Source organism: Vigna angularis, chromosome 5 (assembly GCF_016808095.1).
Source record: "Vigna angularis cultivar LongXiaoDou No.4 chromosome 5, ASM1680809v1, whole genome shotgun sequence".
NCBI lineage: Eukaryota > Viridiplantae > Streptophyta > Magnoliopsida > Fabales > Fabaceae > Vigna > Vigna angularis.
In genome coordinates, this window is record NC_068974.1 from 20,882,658 (window position 1) to 20,902,676 (window position 20,019).

Below are 20,019 nucleotides of genomic sequence, written 5' to 3' on the forward strand. Positions count from 1 at the left end.
CAGTGTTTTATGCAGGTTTTAAGGTGAATTTAGTGAAAGAAGTGAAGAAGGATAGAGATGGAATCAGAAAAGACATAAAAAAGTACAAAAGGAGAAGTCACAACTACCGCTCAGCGGCAGTTTATCGCTGAGCGGCACTCCTGAACTCACGTTGGATCTGCTGAGGAGTGAAAATACCGCTGAGGGGAAGAATCAACTCACGCACTTACCGCTGAGCGGTAGTTTACCGCTGAGCGGCACTCTTTTGGGCTTAGGCCCACTTTTATGTAATTTTACGAATAGTATATAAGCTTTAGGTGTTCCTAGGATTTGTATCTTTGGTTGAGACGAAGCAAACACTCACTTTTCCACCCCTTGAAGGAAGATCTTGGATGCTCAAGCTACCTACTCATCTTTCTAGGGTTCTATCTTTCATTCTTTCATTATTGTTCATCTAGTTTCACCATGAATATGGTGAACTAAACTTTGTATTGTTGTTGGGGAATCAATGTAGTCTTGTGAAACTCTCATATATGGAATTAATGTTTTAACATCTTACTTTAAGATACATGCTTTCTTTCATCATTAGTTAGGGTTTTTCCTCTTTGCTTAATGCTTGCATTGTTTAACTCATTCATTGCAATGATTATTGATTTTGTCGATATGGGAACATACGGGGAGATCTAGATCCGGGGAATTTCTCCCAATAGCATATTGCCTAGGCATAGGAATATGAGAGATGGTTACTGTTAAACTTCTGCACTTCAGAATTAATTATTAGGGATGCTAGGAATTGTATGCTCGTAATTAAGGATAGGCCTTCTTGACAAGGTAATTTAGAGAGTGGCATTAACATTGATGAATTCCTAAAATATATGAGAGTGCACAAGATGAAATTGATAACCCCAACAACATACTCATCCATATAATTCATTACGTGTTTGTTTTACTCTTTTTGCCATTGATTAAATTCATGCATACATGTTTAATTATTGTCTTTTGCATTAAAAACTTACAATCAATTGTTCACAAGTCTTAAATAATCAACAAATTAGATAACTAACTAGGCCGTGAGTCCTATGGGAAAACGATACTTGGTCTTACCTAGTTTTATTACTTGATACGATTCGGTCACACTTGCCGATTGTTAAACAAGTCTGTGGCGTCGTTTTCGGTGTTCATAAATTTGTCATCAGCTTTATTGCTCATCCGGCACACCATTGATCTTTATAGTGTTGCAAATCTCGTTGAATGTGGTGAGATGCTCATATGGACTTTCATGTGATAGCCCATTAAATTGGTTGCTCTTGACCAATTATATCAATGTCGGTTTCACCTCCATGTTTGCAGGATTGACCCTTGGCCTAGCAATGCTATTAAAGTGATAAGGGCCAACAACATTTGTGTAATATGCTAGAGTACGTCTAACAACATTGTTCTCTTCAACCATCTCTTCAGTACTCTGGTTAGATCTTTGTGGTGAGGGTTGTAGAAGTGCTTCTGGAGAAGGAAATAATTCTCTAGAAGTTCGGATCATCCTTCTTCTACTTTCGTCCAATCCTTCAAGAAGAGGTTCCAAAGTTTTCTTGCTCCTGGTCCTAATTGTATCCTGCATACACAAGAACAAAAAACCCTAAAAATAATTATTAGCACAAAAAGATAGAAAAGATAAACTAAAAAGATAGAAAGATAAAAAATAAAAAATCAAGTCAAAGTTAATCAATAATCACATAAATAGAATAGTTAAACCACGAGTCCCTAGCAACGGCGCCAAAAACTTGTTAACCCTCGGCAAGTGTAACCGAATCATATCAAATAATAATAAAATGGTAAGACCAAGTATCCTTTCCTAAATGACTCACGGCCTAAACAGTTATGTGATTTGTTGATTAAATTAGACTTGTGAACGAATTTTTGTAGGTTTAAATGCAAATACTGAAAATTAAATATGAATGCATGTATTGATCAATTGAATCAAAAGAAGCAAAAGTGATTGATGTAAATTATGGAATGATGATGTTGTTGGGGTTTTCAATTCATCCTATCCACTCTCATGTATTCAAGAATTCATCTTTCTTCATTAATGTTAGTGCCACTTTCTCATTTACCTTAAACTTGATGTCTCGGTGAAGAAAGACTAATCCTAATCACTAGTTTACAATGTCTTGTCTCCCTAGCAATTATTCATGCATTACATTCACATAGAAGCTTAAAGGCAACCAATCCTCCTATCCCTAGGTCTAGGTAATATTGCTCTTGGGAGAATTTCTTCATGTCTAGATATATCTATATGTGTCCATACAAATAATATCAATGATCATGCAATTGAATGAGTTAAACAAAACATGCATAGAGTATAGAAGAAAAACCCTAACAATTAATGAAAGAAAGCATATATTATAAAGAACCAATTCAATACATGAGAATTTCAAAGGATACATTGATTCCCCAACAACAATGAAGGTTTAGTTCACCATAGACATGGTGAAACTAGATGAAAAATAATGGAAGAATGAAAGATAGAATCCTAGAAAGTTGACAAAGGAGCTTGAGCATCCAAAATCCTCCTTCAAGGGGTGAAGAAAGTGTGATTTTGCTTCGTTCTATCCAAAGATACTAACCCTAGGTCGACTAAACCCTTATATAGCTTCCTAAAGATTACAGAAAAGTGGCGCAAACAACGGTAAGTGCGGTTCTTTTATTTGACGCTCAGCTGCGCGGTGATTGCGAGACTTCAAAGTGCCGCTCAGTGGTAATTTTCGCTGAGCGGTACTTGCGGCTCTTCTTTTATGCACTTTTTTTCCTTTTCTGACTCCAACTTATGGCTACTTCACTTCTTCCATTCAATTCATCTTAAAACCTGTAAAAACAAGGAAAACCAAGCATAAAACTCATCCAACTCTCTTATTTCCAAAACATAAGCAAAAGCATGATTACAAGCTAGTTTCTAAGTCATAAAGGTTGTCTTTAAGATCAAAATTAAATCTAAAAATAATAGTTTTTCAACTGTTATCAAGATGTTAGTGATGACATCAAGGATTTAGTGATCAAGGATCAAAGATGGAAGTTTGAGGATCAGGGATCGAGGATCGAATAATTGATTATGATTGAATTATTTATGTTAGAGGATTAAGAATCCTATTATTATTACTTCTATGTATGAGGTATTTGATTATGGTTGATATAATTAGAAGGTGTGTATCTTGTTGTGTGTTTGATTATGGATGATATAATCCGAAGGTATGTATCTTGTTGTGTGTTTGATTATGGTTGATATAATCAGTATGTATGTATCTTGTTGTTATGATTGTTTTATCGGTAGCTTACCCCATACATGTTTGTGTTTGTGCATGTGAATGTGATGATCGTATAATGTGTGTTGTTATACAGAAGCAGATCATGCTACAGATGAAGGTAAAACATGATAGATCCGTGAGATGACGGGGCACAAACTTGGGTTTTATTTAAAACTATTGCAATTGAGTTTTTAAGACAATTTATTTCCTTCGTTATTTTGATTTTATTTTAAATAATGCAATTGGACAAGTATTTTAGAATTATTATGTGATGCAAGTTTAAATGCTGAGATTTTTGAAAATACGTTTTCGCGCTATAAGAAAGTTTTGAAAATTATCAATTTTTGTAATAACTCGTGACATTCCATAATTGGAGGCCTTACATTGAACCATTTTGTTGTAAAGTGCTTAAAATTTTTTTATTTTCTTCATTTTTTCACTTTTACTCTATTTGATATCAATAGGTGCAAAATAAATTAAATAGAGATGAATTAAGAATAATCTAAACAAAATCCAAACAAGATAAGTTTCAAAATTATCTTAAAATTCACTTTAGTACTTTCATTCCCACTCCCTTTTCGTCATTGGTGTCTTCCATCTCTTGTTTCTTTAATGAAATTGCTTTGCTTGCATTGTTCATTACTCTCTTAGCTTTCTTGCTATTGTTACTCTTCATTCCACATATTGACTTTTATTTATTTATAAAATTATATATGATATATAAATATTTATTTAATTTTATTATTTGAAGATATTTGATTTATTGAATGAATTGTTATATTTGTGTTGCATTCGACAAATGTGGTTATAGTTTCTCAATTCCTAATTAGATTAAAAATATTTCTGTTGTTAAACATATTGGTATCAAATATCACAACTAAGAAAAGAAAAAAAAAACTTGGTAGTCCGATAGCATAATAGTTCAGTGAACGAGGTTGTAAAGTTTAAAACAAAAGAAATATTTTAAAACAAAAGAGGTTTACCAAATTTTTCTTGGAAAATTTATCCTGCGTTAAACGTGTTAAAAAGGGAAACAAGTGAACCTTTCGACTTCACAACCTCTCTTGAATTTCTTCACATAAATTTATTTGAAATATTATGCAATATTAGGATAAAGATATAAAGAAAATATTTTATATCCATGACATTGATCATCCATTGTACTGAGACTAAACAAAAGTAATTTAAATTTATTAACTTAAACAAACTTGTTATAAATTTAACACAATTCAAAATACTCAATTACCTTCATTAAAATGCGAAACGAAAGGAAAGACACATAAATCAAATGAAGAGGGACCCCAACCCGTGTAGGAATGGCTCCAATCAATCGATATAAAGAATCTATTGGAGTGAAAACATAGCCTGACAACTATAAGAAACAGATCTATGTGCTACATGGCCACTTCAGTAGTCACGAAAACCATACAAATATTTGTGGAGACATAAAATATTATTTAAAATAATTGATTTGAATGATGTAAGATTTTTCTTTTCCACACTTTAGGTACAAGGCTGAACCCCATCAAAATGCTTAACTTAAACGTTTTCACAACTATTTTCTTATCAACTTTGCAGAAAATTATGACTTTTGTCTTATAACATTTAGGTACGAGGTCTATTATTTGTTTTCTTTCTCTTCCTATCGTCCCCCTAACATTTTCACATGCTTAATTCTATTTCACAACGTGCTAAATTTATAGTGGGCGCGACCTTCACTCAGTTGTTATCCTATGCCACACTTTCAGGCAAAATATCAGTTTTGTAAGCTATTGGCATGTAAACAAGCACGCCTAAAGATAATTACGAGAGTGTATATATATATATATATATATATATATATATATATATATATATATATATATATATATATATATATATATATATATATATATAATTTTTGAAAAAAAACTATGCTAACTCATGGAAACAAATTATACAAAAAGCAAAACAGAGAGACCATTTCTAATAAAATAATAAGGTTTAATAGGTTCGGAGGTGTCTATATTTGCGGGTTCGTTTCAATTGGGTCCTCTAATTTTGAAAGTAATCAATTGGGTCCCTAATTTGGTCAATTTGATTTAATAATAGCATTTTCGTTAAATGCAGTTAACGAGTTAACTTTTTTAAGCGGCATCCAGGTGGCACCGTTTGAGCTGTATAGATGGATTTTTAACATTTTTAATTATTAAATATATTAATAAATGAAAATATAATTAGAAATTATTAAAAATATTAAATTAGGTCGGTGGTGGGACCCAATTGATCACTTCCAAAATTGAAGGACCCAATTGAAACGAACCCCCAAATATAGGGACTTCCGAACCTATTAAACCAAATAATAATAAATAAATAAAATTATGATAACTGCATCATTAAATAAAAGCTTGTTTATAAGATGAGCGATATTGAACCATAGGATGTGATATAAAATTTTAGACAATAATTTATTTTGATGTAAATTTAAAATGCTTTATGAAAAAAAAATATTGTTTAGATAAAGAATGTTAAAAAATATAAAATATTAGAAGTTTTTTAGAGTAATTTTATAATTTAAAAGTATAATATTTTGATTTCTATTTAAAAATAAGAATTTGAAAAATTTTCACTCTCAATATCATGTGTATTTTCTTCATATTTTCATAAAATAAGTTGTACATCGACAATTAAGACAATCTTCCATTAGTTTGAAAATGATAGACTTTTTCTCTTAGATGTTTGGTCTCGATAATATAGTGGTTGAGACTCATAGTCTCCAATTAAATAATTTTATCCTTGAAATTGTCACCTATTGATTGTGTGTTGGCTTAGAATCAATTGTATACCTCATGGTTCCAAAGGTTCCTTACGATGAAGATATGCACACTTTTGCATAAAAAGGTGAGAAAATATACATTGGCTAATGAAAAATACGAACAATAATACATTAGACGACTCTAATGATGAATAGGTGAATTTTTTTGACCTATGTTAGACAAGCATATTATGAATATATCTTATAATGGTAATCTCATAGGAATGTGAACAAATTTAAAGAAAAATAACAAAGAAAAGTGTAAAGAACTAGAAGGTAAATTGAAAGTAATATATGAGCTAAATGAAAAGCTAAAGGTAGAAAATAACACTCTAAGCAATGATAAGTTAGAACTAGAAAAGAAGTTAGTAGAAAGGATAGGCAAACAACCAATAAGATTAAATGACGATAAATTAGAAGAAATTGAGGTACAAAATATAGCGAAAAGAAAACTTCTGGCATAAACTAGTTCAAATGAAAAATCACTAAACATGCTTCTTAAAAGATTTAGGAAATCACATGACAAAATAATGATTGTATATAAAGTAGAAAGTAAGACTAGCTTTGATAAAGGTAGAGTGGTATACAAAAGAACTAACCTCCAAGGACTCATAGAAGTTTGCGTACCTAAGTAATAATAATTGCTATAATAGATATATTCAACTCGACAAAAAGAAACCCTTATCATGATACTTGTAAAATGGGTGCTCGCGACATATGATAGGAGAAAAGTCTATATTCCTATACCTTTAGCTAAAGAAAGGAGGAAAGGTCATATTTAGAGAAACCAACATGGGAGAATCCTAGGAATTGGTCAAGTAAGCCTCAAACCTTATTTGTACCTTAGTAATGTCTTATAAATTGTTTGGTTGAATAATAATCTATTGTGCATAAGCCAATTGTTTGACAGCGATTGTGATGTAGTGTTTGATAAAAAGAAATGTATAACAAAAAAATATGACGAAACACACATTTTTATCGTAAAAAGGCAAGGAAACATGTATAAGATTGACATTGATGAATAAACATATCTCAAAAGGTGTCCTGCATCATGATCACACAACAAGATCACTAGCTATGGCACAGGAAGTGTGACCGCATAAGCTTGACACTACACTTAAAGCTAAAGAAACAATGCCTTGTAAGAGGCTTACTATATCTATCATTCAAAGACAATGTTATGTGTGAATCATGTGTTGAGGAAAATTAAGTTAAAATTTCCTTTAAAAGCATAAACTGTTTAAACACAAAGACCTCTTGAGTTGTTTCATATTAATCTATTTGGTTCAACAAGAACTAAGTCTATAAGAAATAAGGATGAGTCTTACAAAGTACAAAATGGAAAAGGTTTGTTAATCTTTCTCTAAGATGTGATTATTGCTTGAAATTTTAAAATGAAAATATTTGTAAATTACTTGAAAACTGACATTATACACAATTTCTTAGATTCAAGAACACCAAAACAAAATGGTTTAGTAGAAAGGAAAAATAGAACTCTACAAGAAAAAATGACTATTAAAGGTTAACTCCACACTTAAACATTATAGGGCAAAACACATTGAAATTAAACACCATTTCATTAGAAATTATGTTTAGAAGGATATCATTTATTTAAAGTTTATCCCATGATAAACTGACAAATATGTTTACAAAACCTTTATTTGAATTTTAGTAATTAAAAATCCTTTTAGGCATGACTTTAGCGACTGAATAATTAATGTAATATGGAAGCAGTAACAACATTTTAACCTGTTAGACGTATCCTATTAGACACATATATCTTACTAGAGGCACCTAATCTCTATTAAACACACATAGCCTATTTGATTGATATTTACCACTTTCATTTGAAAAATTTCTTATATCATATTTCCATAATTTTTTAAAATAAAGTGTAAAAATATCTTTGATTTCAAAATATTGTGAAAATCAGTTTAAACTTTAAAGGTTCCTGTTCATTTTCAAAATAATTTCAATTTTTTCGTGTTTAAAAAGTTTAATGCTATAAATTAGAAAATATTTCTTAAAATGTATGAGCTGCATACTCTCCAAAATCTTTCTAAAAATCACTTTAAATTTTATTTATTCAAATCATTGGTTCATACAAAGTCACACCTCACCTCTTAACCTAAATATTCCTTGTGACAATGAGTTCTAATAAGAAGATTCTCTCTTCTCAGGAGAAAATAACATCGTACTCATCACAAGCCACGATCCTCACCCTCTTTAGACGAAGAAGCTTTGTTGTCCTTTATGAGACATGCCTCTAAACCAGATCCACCACTTACACCTCTTACTTTTCCATGTGAGTTTCTAAATCCTCTTAACATACTCAGCATGCCTTGGTTTGAAACTCCAAAAACAACCAAATTGATACATATTCTAAAAAGGATTTTGGAGATGAATTTAGCACAAGAAAGGAGATATATCATTCGTCTCTTTGGCGCCTATGAAGCTCGACAACATTAAAAAGTTAAACGTTTTACTGCAAGCATGTCAACAAAAATGGATGCTCATTCCATGGCACCTTATATTATAGTGAAATACCTCCCACTCCATCGTCACCGAAGCCTCCTTCATCGTAGCTATGATGATGATTTTTATTGTTACTTTTCAAACTCTTTTTTATGATGACAAAAAGTGGGAAAAGAAAAGAAATGGGGAGAAAAAATAATAATAAGTGGCAACAATTTAGTTTTTGTGTCTTTTTTGTTTTTGAATGATTTTCAAGTTTTGAAAACTTTGGTTTTAAGTCTTCTGTTTCTTTCCAATCTATTTCACCAAAACATTTTGGATTTCATTTGAATAATGATTTGATTGCTTTTAAATTTTGTTGTGTGATCTTGTCCCTATTAACTCTAATATAATAATCATGCGTGCTCTAATATATTTCTGATTATAATTACCAATTATAAAGTTTTGATATAAATTTCTATATTGACAATATGACATATTTTGATCTACTTTGTCTTATATATGATTGATAAATTACGTGCTTTATGGTAATTTATTCTATGGTTTATTTTCTCATAATTGAATAGGAGGAAATTGTTAAAATCGACGAACCTTAACAATAAATAAGATTTTTATAATAATAAAACATTTTACCATATGAGTACGTCTCTTGTTAGAAGTAGAAGTGTGATTCAATGACTTAGATGAGGAGCTGAAAGAGGTTTTTGATCTATGATTATACAAGTGAATTAGCATATTGATACTATGATTTACAATTAATATTATCACTCATGGAAACTTTTTTTAATTATATGTTTGAATGAAATTTATATTGAGAAATATCTGATGAATAAACTATTTGATTGAATGAAAGATATAATTGCTTTAACGATTCAAATGTGAAATACTTGAAAAATACTAGAATGGGTTGAATAGTGTTGTAGGAAAACTTTTTGTCAAAAGGTAGTTTAACAACCTTGTTAAAGATTAAACAATTTATATAAGTTGTTAAACACTTTAGTAATAAAGTTTCAGTTCAAACTACAAATTTAGAAATAAATATTTTTCAATTTTCTAGTTAAATCTACTATATAGTGTTTTGAGAAAGCTGACTCTTAATTAGAATATTGTTTGATGACAAGAGCTTTTATAAACAGTTGATAAGCAACTACAGAGTTTATAAGAAAAATGTGTAGCAAAACTAAAGTAATAAACACACATTTATTTTACACTACAGTAATGAAGGGTATTACCGAAGGCCAAAATCCTTCGGAAAACGCCAAAAGCCTTCGGTAACGGCCCATTATCGACGGCCTGCCGACGGTCAAAAAGCCCTCGGTAAACCCCCTGTCGGTAACCATTACCGAAGGCTTATGGCCTTCGGTAATTACCGAAGGCCATAAAGCCTTCGGTACGGTGCAGAGAAATATCTGTTTTAATTGTTTTGCTGTTCTACCACACATACCTGCATATCATATTCACAACACACAGACCTGTATAACAGTTTCAATTTACAAACAAACAGACCTGCATATATATATTGTCCATCCCAAAATTTGATATTCATTGATGGAAAAGCATAAAGTACTATAACATTGTTATCATAATGTACTAACATCAATTATATTCTAACAATATCATAATAACATTTAAATGTACTATGATCAATAACAAAATGAAACTAAAAATCTACATAGTCTTCAGAAAGATGTTCATCCTCCTGGTCATCTGTAGATGGCTGGACTGGTGTGGGCTGGACTGGTGTGGGCTGATGAGGGACGGCGGGTGACAGGGACGGTCGTGGCTGGGTCGGAGGGGTAATGGAAGGAGTGTCTGAAGTTTGAGGCAGCGCTCTCATGACCAGGGTCTTGAAGCTTGAGAACTCATCTCTCAAGTCACTATATTCTTCTCTCAATGCACGGTTTTCCTGGTCACGTTGGTCCAATAGCTGTGTCAAGCGTTGGATGGCCTCGTCAGCAGAAGAGGTGGAAGAAGAAGGTTGATGCTTCAGTGTACCTCCTTTCGATGCTGTATAGTTTGCAGCAAGTTGTCCTGCACCGTAGACTCGTCCCTTTTTCTTCCCACCAACGACATCGACCCAGCACTGTGTCCTACGGATGTCGTCATCTGTATTACTCGTATCATCCGGTGTAGGAGCTGACCCATGTTCGGATCTAACCTGTGAAAGTCTCATAGAAAAATCTTCCTGTTCAAACAATAAAAGCAATGTCAGAGAATGATGAAGATAACATAATCATGTGGATTACTAATACTAGGAGTGCTATTTGCTTACATGAGTCTTGCGAGACCTTTCATCAACGAATTCATTAGTGCCCTTCCGAACATGGGTCTGTGCAAAGACCTCGTCAACATGGACCGCTCGTCCAAGAGCTTGTGCCTGTAACATAATTTAGACTTAACATGGAATCCAATAATGTGGAAACCAAAGGAGATAAACCCAGCTTTTTCCAATCCAAATTCGAAATTTAACTGTGACTAAAAACCAAACAGCAACTAAAATGTACACTGCAGCAGCAAATTGAGTAGAAAAATGATGGTTTCAGTGGTAAAAATGAGTGGCAGTGGTTTTAGGGATCAAATGACACCTAAAGGAAGTTTATATCATCATATTGAACATGTAGAAGCAGTGAAAGAAGCAAGAAAAAATCTACTGCAGAATTTCAGTTGTGCACTTGGTAAAAGTGACCAAAATTTGGTCATGTAGCAAGTATATTTCGGTTTGGCTCAAAATTGACCATATGAACAATAGAAAACAACTTTCAATTCACCAAAAATGACTCCATAAGCAATGAAACACAACCAAAACAGTCAAGCTCTCAATACGAGGTGTGCACTTGCAAATTTAAGGCAAAAGTGATGGTTCAAAAGGTGATTTGGTACAGTGGCTGGAGAAAGACCAAACGAACAGTGCTAACAACTTTAAACCATCAAATTGAAAATGTTTAAGCACTAAGACAGTCAAGGGACACAATGCAGCAGAAAATCACAAGTTCACTTCCACATTTAGGCAAAATTTGGTGGTTTAATGGGTCATTCTGCATAAACACGTTTGGAAACATTATTTGATGGTTGGGGCAACTTTTATCATCAATTTGAACATGTTTAGACACTAAGACAGCAAAGAATCACACTGCACTAGAAAATCACTACTTCACTTCCAAAATAAGGCAAAATTGATGGTTTAGGAAGTGATTTTGCATATGAGCTCAAATTTGACCAAATGAACAGTGCATACATGTTTCAAATGGTAAAATACAGTTGCACAAATGTGTAAAATGCACTGAAATGGACAGATTCAACAAAACACCCCTGCTGTAGCAAATTATGCAGCACTTTTTACTAAAAAAATTGCACTAGAATTCAAGGAAACACTTCAATCATGTTTATCATCATCAAATAAATTTGTTCAAAGTTGTAGATGCAAAAAAAATCTGAACAAAACAGATTGCACATGTCAAACCAGAGAAGTATTTTTATGCAGATTTTTAAATAAGTTTATGATGAACTCAACCACTCATTTTGCAATTAAGTGATTAATATGAGTTGCTACACCTTTAGCAATGCTTATCAACATCAAACATACTTGCACAATGCTTAAGAGACAAGAAAATCTGGACAGAAACAGCTTGAAGAGATTACCATACGAATGGCATGCTCGTGAATCGTGATCGACCCACCAGTATGCAAGGCACCACCCCTTTCAGACGATCTATTCTTCTGGGCTGTAGCAGACTTCTTACGAAACTCTACTGTGTTCCAATGTGCAAGCAAAGAGTTCCAAATAATTTCGCCCATCCAGTCAGGGCGCTCCCCTGCAATCCTAGCATCCCTAAACATCTCTGAGAGCCGATGAGATGCTTTCATGTGAAAATTTCTATGAATTTGACTTTCATGCTCAGCTTTCCACTGCACCTTCTTCTGTAATGATGAACAAAACAAACATTGATTAAGACATGGTAAGATATGAATGATAATTAATTTAAAGTGTTCTTGACCTTAAAACGCTCCCAGAATGGCTTTCTGTCGTCTATAGGTATGGCTCCCCAAGTAGGCCATGGAGTCAAATACTGTTGCTTAATTGAACGTGTTATGGCCTGGGAAGCAACTCTGGAGGGAATAAACCTTCATATAAATAAATAAAAGTCATTTCAGTAAAGAAAGTTTAAAACATCAATCAAAGTTAAAACTGGGATTAAAGTATTTACCCTTTTCCATATGGCTCAATCCATGGTCGATCATGGAAAGGCGGGTCAACATCTTCAGCATCAGCAGCTGAAGGCGGTGTAGAAGATGAGGAAGCTATAGAAGTAGGGTCAGGGGGAGGAGTGGGGGTAATAACCTCAGGGGGAGGAGTGGGGGTAATAATGACAGGGGGAGGAGTGGGAATAATAATCACAGGGGGAGGCAGAGGCTCTTCTGCATGGGTAGGAGCAGGAGGGTGTACAACAGGGGTAGGAGGAGGAGGATGTACTGCAGGGGTAGGAGAAGGAGGGTGTACTGCAGGAGTAGAGGGAGGTTGTACTGTAGGGGTAGGTAGTGTACTAGGCACCCTAAGTACATACTTTGGGGCCTTCCGTTGCCTTTTTTTAGGCCTGGCTACCCCTTTTCCTTTATCAGGTTTATCTGAACCTTGTCCTGTCATTGCTGCATTTGAAATGTTTACACATAAAGTGAAACAATAGAAAAGAATAAGAAAGGATCACTATAAATTAAAGTGAATTTAAAATTACTACATGCATGACAATAACGAAGGATGACTACAAATGAAATATTGTATTTTACATAACTCAATTGAAATGATAGTTCAATTTGCTACAATATTTAAGATAGTCGAAATTCAATCATCGTCATCATGATCTTCATCTTCATCTTCATCTTCTTCATCATCATCTTCATCTTCTTCATCATCTTCATCATCATCATCATCTTCTTCTTCTTCTTCTTCTTCTGCTTCATCATCATCATCATCATCTTCTTCTTCTTCTCCTTCATCATCATCATCATCATCACCACCACCTTGTGCAGGTGCTTCTAATTCATCTCCATCACCATCAGGGTCGCGCAATGCGGTTATAGGTTCAACTTCAATAATTTGTTGTGGTTGTGACATTTGGTCAAGTTGGTAGGCAACATCCTCCTCAACCTCATTTGAGTCAATGCGACCTCTAGGCTTGGTTTGTACTGCTACAGCCCAACCACGCTTGTCTATACTGCGGAATGGTGGATATGGCACGTAATAAGCCTGTCTGACATTAGTTGGAAGAATGAAAGGATCAAACGGTCTATATTTGTTTCTCAAGTGGAGTTCGACAATGTTAAACCTAGGATCCACTCTAGTACCAGCTCTAGAAGGATCAAACCATTCACAATAAAAAAGTACAACTCTGTTTGGAGAAGTAGTGCTGTTGTACTCTAGCTCATATATTTTTTGAATGATGCCATAGAAATCATCATAACAACCCTCTGTAAGGCCCTTGACGTACACACCACAATTTATTGTTTTCTTTCCTTTAGACCATTCATGTGTATGGAATTTGTAACCATTGATGAAGTAAGTGTGCCATTCTTTCACACATCTCAATGGCCAATTGGAGAGATGTCTTAACTCTTGAACCGTTGGAGTCAATGCCTGATTAAAAACCTACAAACATACCAAATTCATTTTTAAAGCAAGCGTCAAATTAACCTTGCTCAAAACATAGGAAAAAGTATGGACCTGATTTCTAAACCATTGGGGAAACTCTGAGTGTATTCTAGCAGAAGCATTTCCTTCTACGACTTCCTCAGCCACAAGAAATGAGCTGGTACAAATGAAATGAATTAGTGTATAACAATGTAAGCATTGCAAAGGTAAGAGTTGAATGATAACATACTCAAGGTACGGTTTAACTTCACTGCAATTGATTAAGACATGGACATGAGCAGAGTTGAATTCAGCATCACTTAACCAATGAGTGAATTCTTTCCCGGCATGACGGCCTAATTGTCGAAAAACTGATAATGAACCTTGACGTTGTTCAGCTTGCCATTGCATTTCGTTTCTGACATTAGTGGGGGACAACAAGAAGTTTTTGAAATAATGTGAACAAAAATAAGTTGTCTCTGTGTGCAAGTAAGCTGCACAAATTGAGCCTTCTACTCTAGCTTTATTTTTAACCGAACGTTTGGATTCTCCCATAAACCTTTCAAAGGGATACATCCACCTGTATTGCACAGGTCCCCCAAGCCAAGCTTCATATGAAAGATGGATTGGAAGATGCTCCATTGAATCAAAGAATGCAGGAGGGAATACTCTTTCTAATTTGCAGAGGATAATTGGAATATTTTCGTCCATCTTTCTTAAGCAGTTTTCCTGTAGTGTCGTGCAGCACAGATTTTTAAAGAAGTTACTGATTTCTATCAGTGGATGTATCACGTGCTGTGGCAAACAACTAAAGGCAAGAGGGATTAAAGTCTCCATGAATACATGACAATCATGACTCTTCAACCCTTGAATAGTACCATTTTGAACATTGGCACATCTGGACAAGTTAGAAGAATATCCATCTGGCATTCTAAGCTCTTTGACCCATCCACACACTATTCTTGCCTCATCTTTTGACATGACGTAGCTTGCCTTTGGTTTCAAGAATCGACCGTTACCTTGCGCCTTCAACTCTAAGTCTTTTCGTGCACAATACAGAGGTAAATCTTTTCTGGCTTTGTCATTATCTTTTGTCTTACCAATAACATTCATAATTGTGTTGAAGATGTTGTCAAAGAAATTTTTTTCTATGTGCATGACATCCAGGTTATGTCTTAGCAAGTTGTCTTTCCAATAAGGAAGATCCCAAAATATGCTTCTTTTAGTCCAATTATGCCATTCTCCAAACCCTTCTATCCTATTGTGTCCAGATTCAGTGACTTTTGGATAGTCTTTCACTCTTCTCCAAACATGTGATCCACTCAACTTTGGCGGGGGCATATCCGTTTCAACTTGCCCTTTGCGAAATGCCTTTTTGTTTCTTCTAAAGGGGTGATCAATGGGCAAGAACCGCCGATGACAATCAAACCAACAACTTTTTCGACCATTAGTCAATTGGAATGACTTTGTATGTTCCATGCATTGTGGACAAGCTAATCGACCATGGGTGCTCCAACCAGATAACATGCCATAGGCTGGAAAGTCATTAATAGTCCACATCAAAGCTGCCCTCATAAGGAAATTTTGCTTCCTTGAAACATCATACGTCCAAACACCATTCCATAGCTTTTTCAGATCATCAATCAAAGGCTCCAAATAAACATCAATCCCTGATTTGGGATTAGATGGACCTGGTATTATACACGTTAAAAACATATAAGGCTTTGTCATACACATCTCAGGTGGCAGATTGTATGGGGTAACTATGACGGGCCAACATGAATAAGGTGATGCAGACGCCTGAATGTACGGCGTAAATCCATCAGAGCATAGACCAAGTCTGACGTTACGCGGTTCACTAGAAAAGGACGGATGTTTACGATTGAAGTGCTTCCAAGCTTCACCGTCAGAAGGATGACGCAAAACTCCTTCAGTTTTCTTACCATCATGCCATGTCATGTGTTGTGATGTTTGCATTGAAGTGAACATTCTTTGTAATCTTGGAATAATGGGCAAGTAGAACATTGTCTTTAAGGGAATTGCTTTTTTCTGCCTCCGTCCTGCATGCATCGTATGATATCGAGGAGAGCCACAAAACTTGCATTCAACCAACAAAGCATCATTTTTGCCACTATCATTGTCATAGAATAACATACATCCATTAACACAACAATCAATCTTCTTGGCTTCCAATCCCAACATTGAAACACATCTTTTGGCTTGATAACAATTCTTCGGAATAGAATTGTTTGGTGGTGTCAGATCTAAAATCAATTTTGTATAGTGATCCACTGCTTGATTGGGAACGTTCCAATTAGATTTACCAGCCAACAGTCTGATGGACACTGACAACTTTGACTCAGATGAACCTTCAAATACAGGTAGATTTGCCTCTGTCAGTAATTTGTAAAACCTCTGAGTGGCTTCATTTGGAGACTCTTCATCATGACTACCGTTTGCTTCTTGTTCGTGATGTCGATGAAGAGCATTGTTGACCATCTCTTGCATATAGGCAAATTGATCTATCTCAGATGTATGTACAACAGTATTCGAACCTGATGCAAGCCGATTTTGAACTCTATTGGAGGTCGAAGGATTTTCTTCACCATGAAATGTCCAAACCGTGTAATTAGGCATGAACCCTTTTTGGTATAGGTGAACTTTAATCTCTTCATCTTTCAAAATCCTTGTACATTCGCACTTCATGCATGGGCATCGAATCCCTCCATCAATGGCATAATAATGACTGCGTCGAGCCGTCTCCACAAACTCTTGAACTCCGATGACAAAAGATTCCTTCAAACCTCTCCTTCCGCTATAACAACGGTCGTACATCCATGCACGATGGTTGAGAAAATAGGCCATGTTCTGTGACAAGCCAAAAAAAAAAATCATTGTCAAAACAGCAACACTCCATGCGACATAAGTAATAAACCTATTACTATTCAAGTCGAACATGGAAGGCAATTTGAACACTTCGGTTACTTTAGGTGAATTCCCAATTTCTCACCTATTAGTACACTTTTTTAGGTTTTACTTTAAAATAGTTTAAGACTAATTCTACTTAGTGTAGTTTAGTGTAGTTAGTGGAGTTTAGCCTAACTCATTCTTCAAAGTTTGTTTATGCTATTTTAGTTTAATTCAATTGGTGTGAAGTGATTTTCTTTAGTTCACTTTGGTGGAAGTTGATTGGTTAAAGTGATTTTCCTTTCAGCTATAAAATGGTCCCTATGTGGGCACATTCCTACACCTCTTACAAAGAGTGTGATGGGTGTGAGGGTTTTGGGTTTCTCTTCTTCGAAGTGGAAGAGAAGGTGGAATGAGTGAGGGTTGTGGGTTTTGTCTTATTTGGTTTGATCACATTTAGGGTAAAAAAAGTCAACCTGAGCAATCAAGCATGATCAATTTGAAAAATATTCTAACTCTAAAACAATGATATCATTAGCTTGGGAACTTAGAATGTCAATAATTGATACAAGTAAGAAATAACAGTTATGAAACACATAGGGAGTCAAAAGGAACGTAAGATATGTGGTAGAATAGATTTCAAAATGCAATGCCTTTGATGCAGCAATCAAAATAAGCTTTCTATATCACAAATCTGCAACTATACCACAAAAAATGCTGAAATATTGGTGGTTTGAATGGTCATTTTGCACAAAAGTGTTTATAATCATAATTTTATGGTTTTAGCAACTTTTCTTTATGAAATATGACTTGTACAAGCTGCCAGCACATGCTAAATATGATTAAATCAAAATATCACTGTTTCAATTGCTCTTTAACACCAACTTTAACCATTTTCACCAACCAAATTCAAGCATAAGAATCAAATTGGATTGTAATCATGTAATCTGACTCTAGGACAACAATTGAGATGTGAATAACACTCTAGGAGTGAATTCAAAGATGTCCAGAGGTGAGTTCTAAGCTGGATACATGAGAAAGAGACAAGATTGGAAAAATTACTTTTAAGCACGAGAATAGGGGACAAGAAAGTAGAAACCAAGAAACCTATCATGAATAAGATTAAGTTATCATGACAAATTCAGTAAACCATTGTTCTTGCAGCAACAGCCCAAGTTTATGGCTATTGGTGTCAAATTTGCTTGAAATATGGTCACACTGCCACAGTCAGAGGCTTTGACTTCATTGACAGAATAAAGACCCTTGTTGAGTTTGAATGCCCTGGCGTGGTCTCTTGTGCTGAAGTATAAGCAGTAAACCATTGATGTCACCATAGACACCATTGTAGCCACAGTAAGAGCTTAATCTTTATCAAGAAAGCTGAAGTATAAGCACAAAACAGTTCTGCTTAGTCTCTATCTTGACACTTTGATTTTGATAACAAAAAAATACTCATTATGGAGGAAAGTTCCGACAGGTTGAAGAGATGGGGTAGTCTCTATCTTGGAGGAAGCCAGAAATAACATTCCTGCTCCATTTGACAACATCACCACCCTGCAAACATTGTTTGCCAACCAAGGACTTGATTTGAAGGACTTGATTCTGCATCTGCAGTCACTGTACTCTATTTTATACTTTTATTTCAAAAGTTCAGACATTTCAAAGTTTGCTTCCATATCCTCAACACCATTATTATTTTAATAGACATCCATGTACTTAGAAACTTGAATTAGTTTGACTTATAAATAGATTGTTGTTGGGTACTGTGGAAGACAAGAGGATGAAGTGTTTCTATGGTGTTGAACAACTATAAGCTACTGCTAATAGGGCAACTTGGTTTAGAAAATTTAAACAAGGGAACTGATGAAATCTACTTGAGATTCCAGGTCAGTGTTTGACTATACCAACCCTCCAAGTGGTGAAATCTACTTGAGATTCCAAGTCAGTGGCAGTGCAGGGATTTATTGGGTTCAGTCCAGGAATGCTATCTCTAGTGATTGGACGGCCAGAGCAACATATGACACTATGGTGCAGCTTAATTAGGAACAAAAAACCACTTCAAGATTCCAGGAACATATTCAAATTCATCTGGCATTCTAGTATTCAATTTGTTTCTGTTTAGTTACTGTCATCAATAGGAATGTTTGTGTGTACTGCTGTATGTGTCTCTATTGTTGGGGACTAAAATTATGGGAATTCATGTACTTTTCCATCTTAGAAAACATGAATTTGGATAAAATAAATGTATCATCTCCTTTCTCCTTTATTGGTATCTCATATCTCATCTTTAATTTTCTCTGTTATCTCTTTTTTATTTTGCTCAATTACCAAGAGAAATGAAACAGGCGAGATTAGAATGGAAAAGTAGAAACTCTACTCTTCTTTTGTTGATAAAACTAATTTGTATTAGTAAACAAGGCATAGTACGAGGCTTACGTTCCATAATGGCTGCTCATAGTGGAAGATTTCACTCACACTCATACACTATAATTTGTTCTTACATGGGATTTCCAACACTTTTTTCTAGGTTCTAAGTCTAAAAACTCTTACATATTTGACAATCAAATTCAAACAATTCAAGACAAAGTTAGACAAAACTCAATGTATACAGTATCATAAACTCCATTCAACATAACTTAACATTCAAAGTGGACATTCACAACATTTTATAACAACATCAAATTCATGAAACAACAATGAAAATAACATATCACATATAATCATGCAATTTTAGTTTAGGTGACCATACCTTCGCCTTTGTTATCCTTTCCTGCTCAAGTCTTCTTTGTAGACTCTCTTCCTCCCCTTCTGACCACAATTGCTTTAAAAACTCACCTAAGACATCAAATAGAAGTGTATTTAAGGTTATTCATTAGATATTGTTCCATTAATTTAATAACCACAGCAACAGTTTAAGCATTACCTAATAGTATCCAAAAAGGTAT

General features: G+C 34.4%; 2 protein-coding genes across 2 annotated transcripts; both read right to left on the reverse strand.

Annotated features, from left to right (window-relative positions):
* Positions 1-10,161: 10,161 nt before the first annotated feature.
* On the reverse strand, positions 10,162-10,958 carry LOC128196814 (uncharacterized). Its single transcript, XM_052878530.1, has 2 exons — positions 10,817-10,958; positions 10,162-10,729 (listed from the first exon to the last, which is right to left on the reverse strand). The coding sequence occupies exons 1-2, from the start codon at positions 10,928-10,930 to the stop codon at positions 10,205-10,207; spliced, it is 639 nt and encodes a 212-aa protein (XP_052734490.1). The 5' UTR covers positions 10,931-10,958; the 3' UTR covers positions 10,162-10,204.
* Positions 10,959-12,138: 1,180 nt separating this feature from the next.
* On the reverse strand, positions 12,139-16,666 carry LOC108319357 (uncharacterized). The gene is made up of 4 exons (XM_052878177.1): positions 16,492-16,666; positions 12,750-13,188; positions 12,540-12,666; positions 12,139-12,462 (listed from the first exon to the last, which is right to left on the reverse strand). Exons 1-4 carry the CDS (start codon positions 16,664-16,666, stop codon positions 12,139-12,141), a joined length of 1,065 nt encoding a protein of 354 aa, XP_052734137.1.
* Positions 16,667-20,019: the final 3,353 nt, after the last annotated feature.

Excerpts from the sequence above, each read along its gene's own strand:
- LOC128196814 (XM_052878530.1), bottom strand. The coding sequence starts at position 10,930 with ATGTTACAGGCACAAGCTCTTGGACGAGCGGTCCATGTTGACGAGGTC. Across the intron at positions 10,730-10,816 it reads AAAGGTCTCGCAAGACTCAT|GAAGATTTTTCTATGAGACT; the intron begins GTAAGCAAATAG and ends TTGTTTGAACAG.
- LOC108319357 (XM_052878177.1), bottom strand. The coding sequence starts at position 16,666 with ATGGTCAACAATGCTCTTCATCGACATCACGAACAAGAAGCAAACGGT. Across the intron at positions 12,667-12,749 it reads ATTGAGCCATATGGAAAAGG|GTTTATTCCCTCCAGAGTTG; the intron begins GTAAATACTTTA and ends ATTTATATGAAG. Across the intron at positions 12,463-12,539 it reads CATTCTGGGAGCGTTTTAAG|AAGAAGGTGCAGTGGAAAGC; the intron begins GTCAAGAACACT and ends TCATCATTACAG.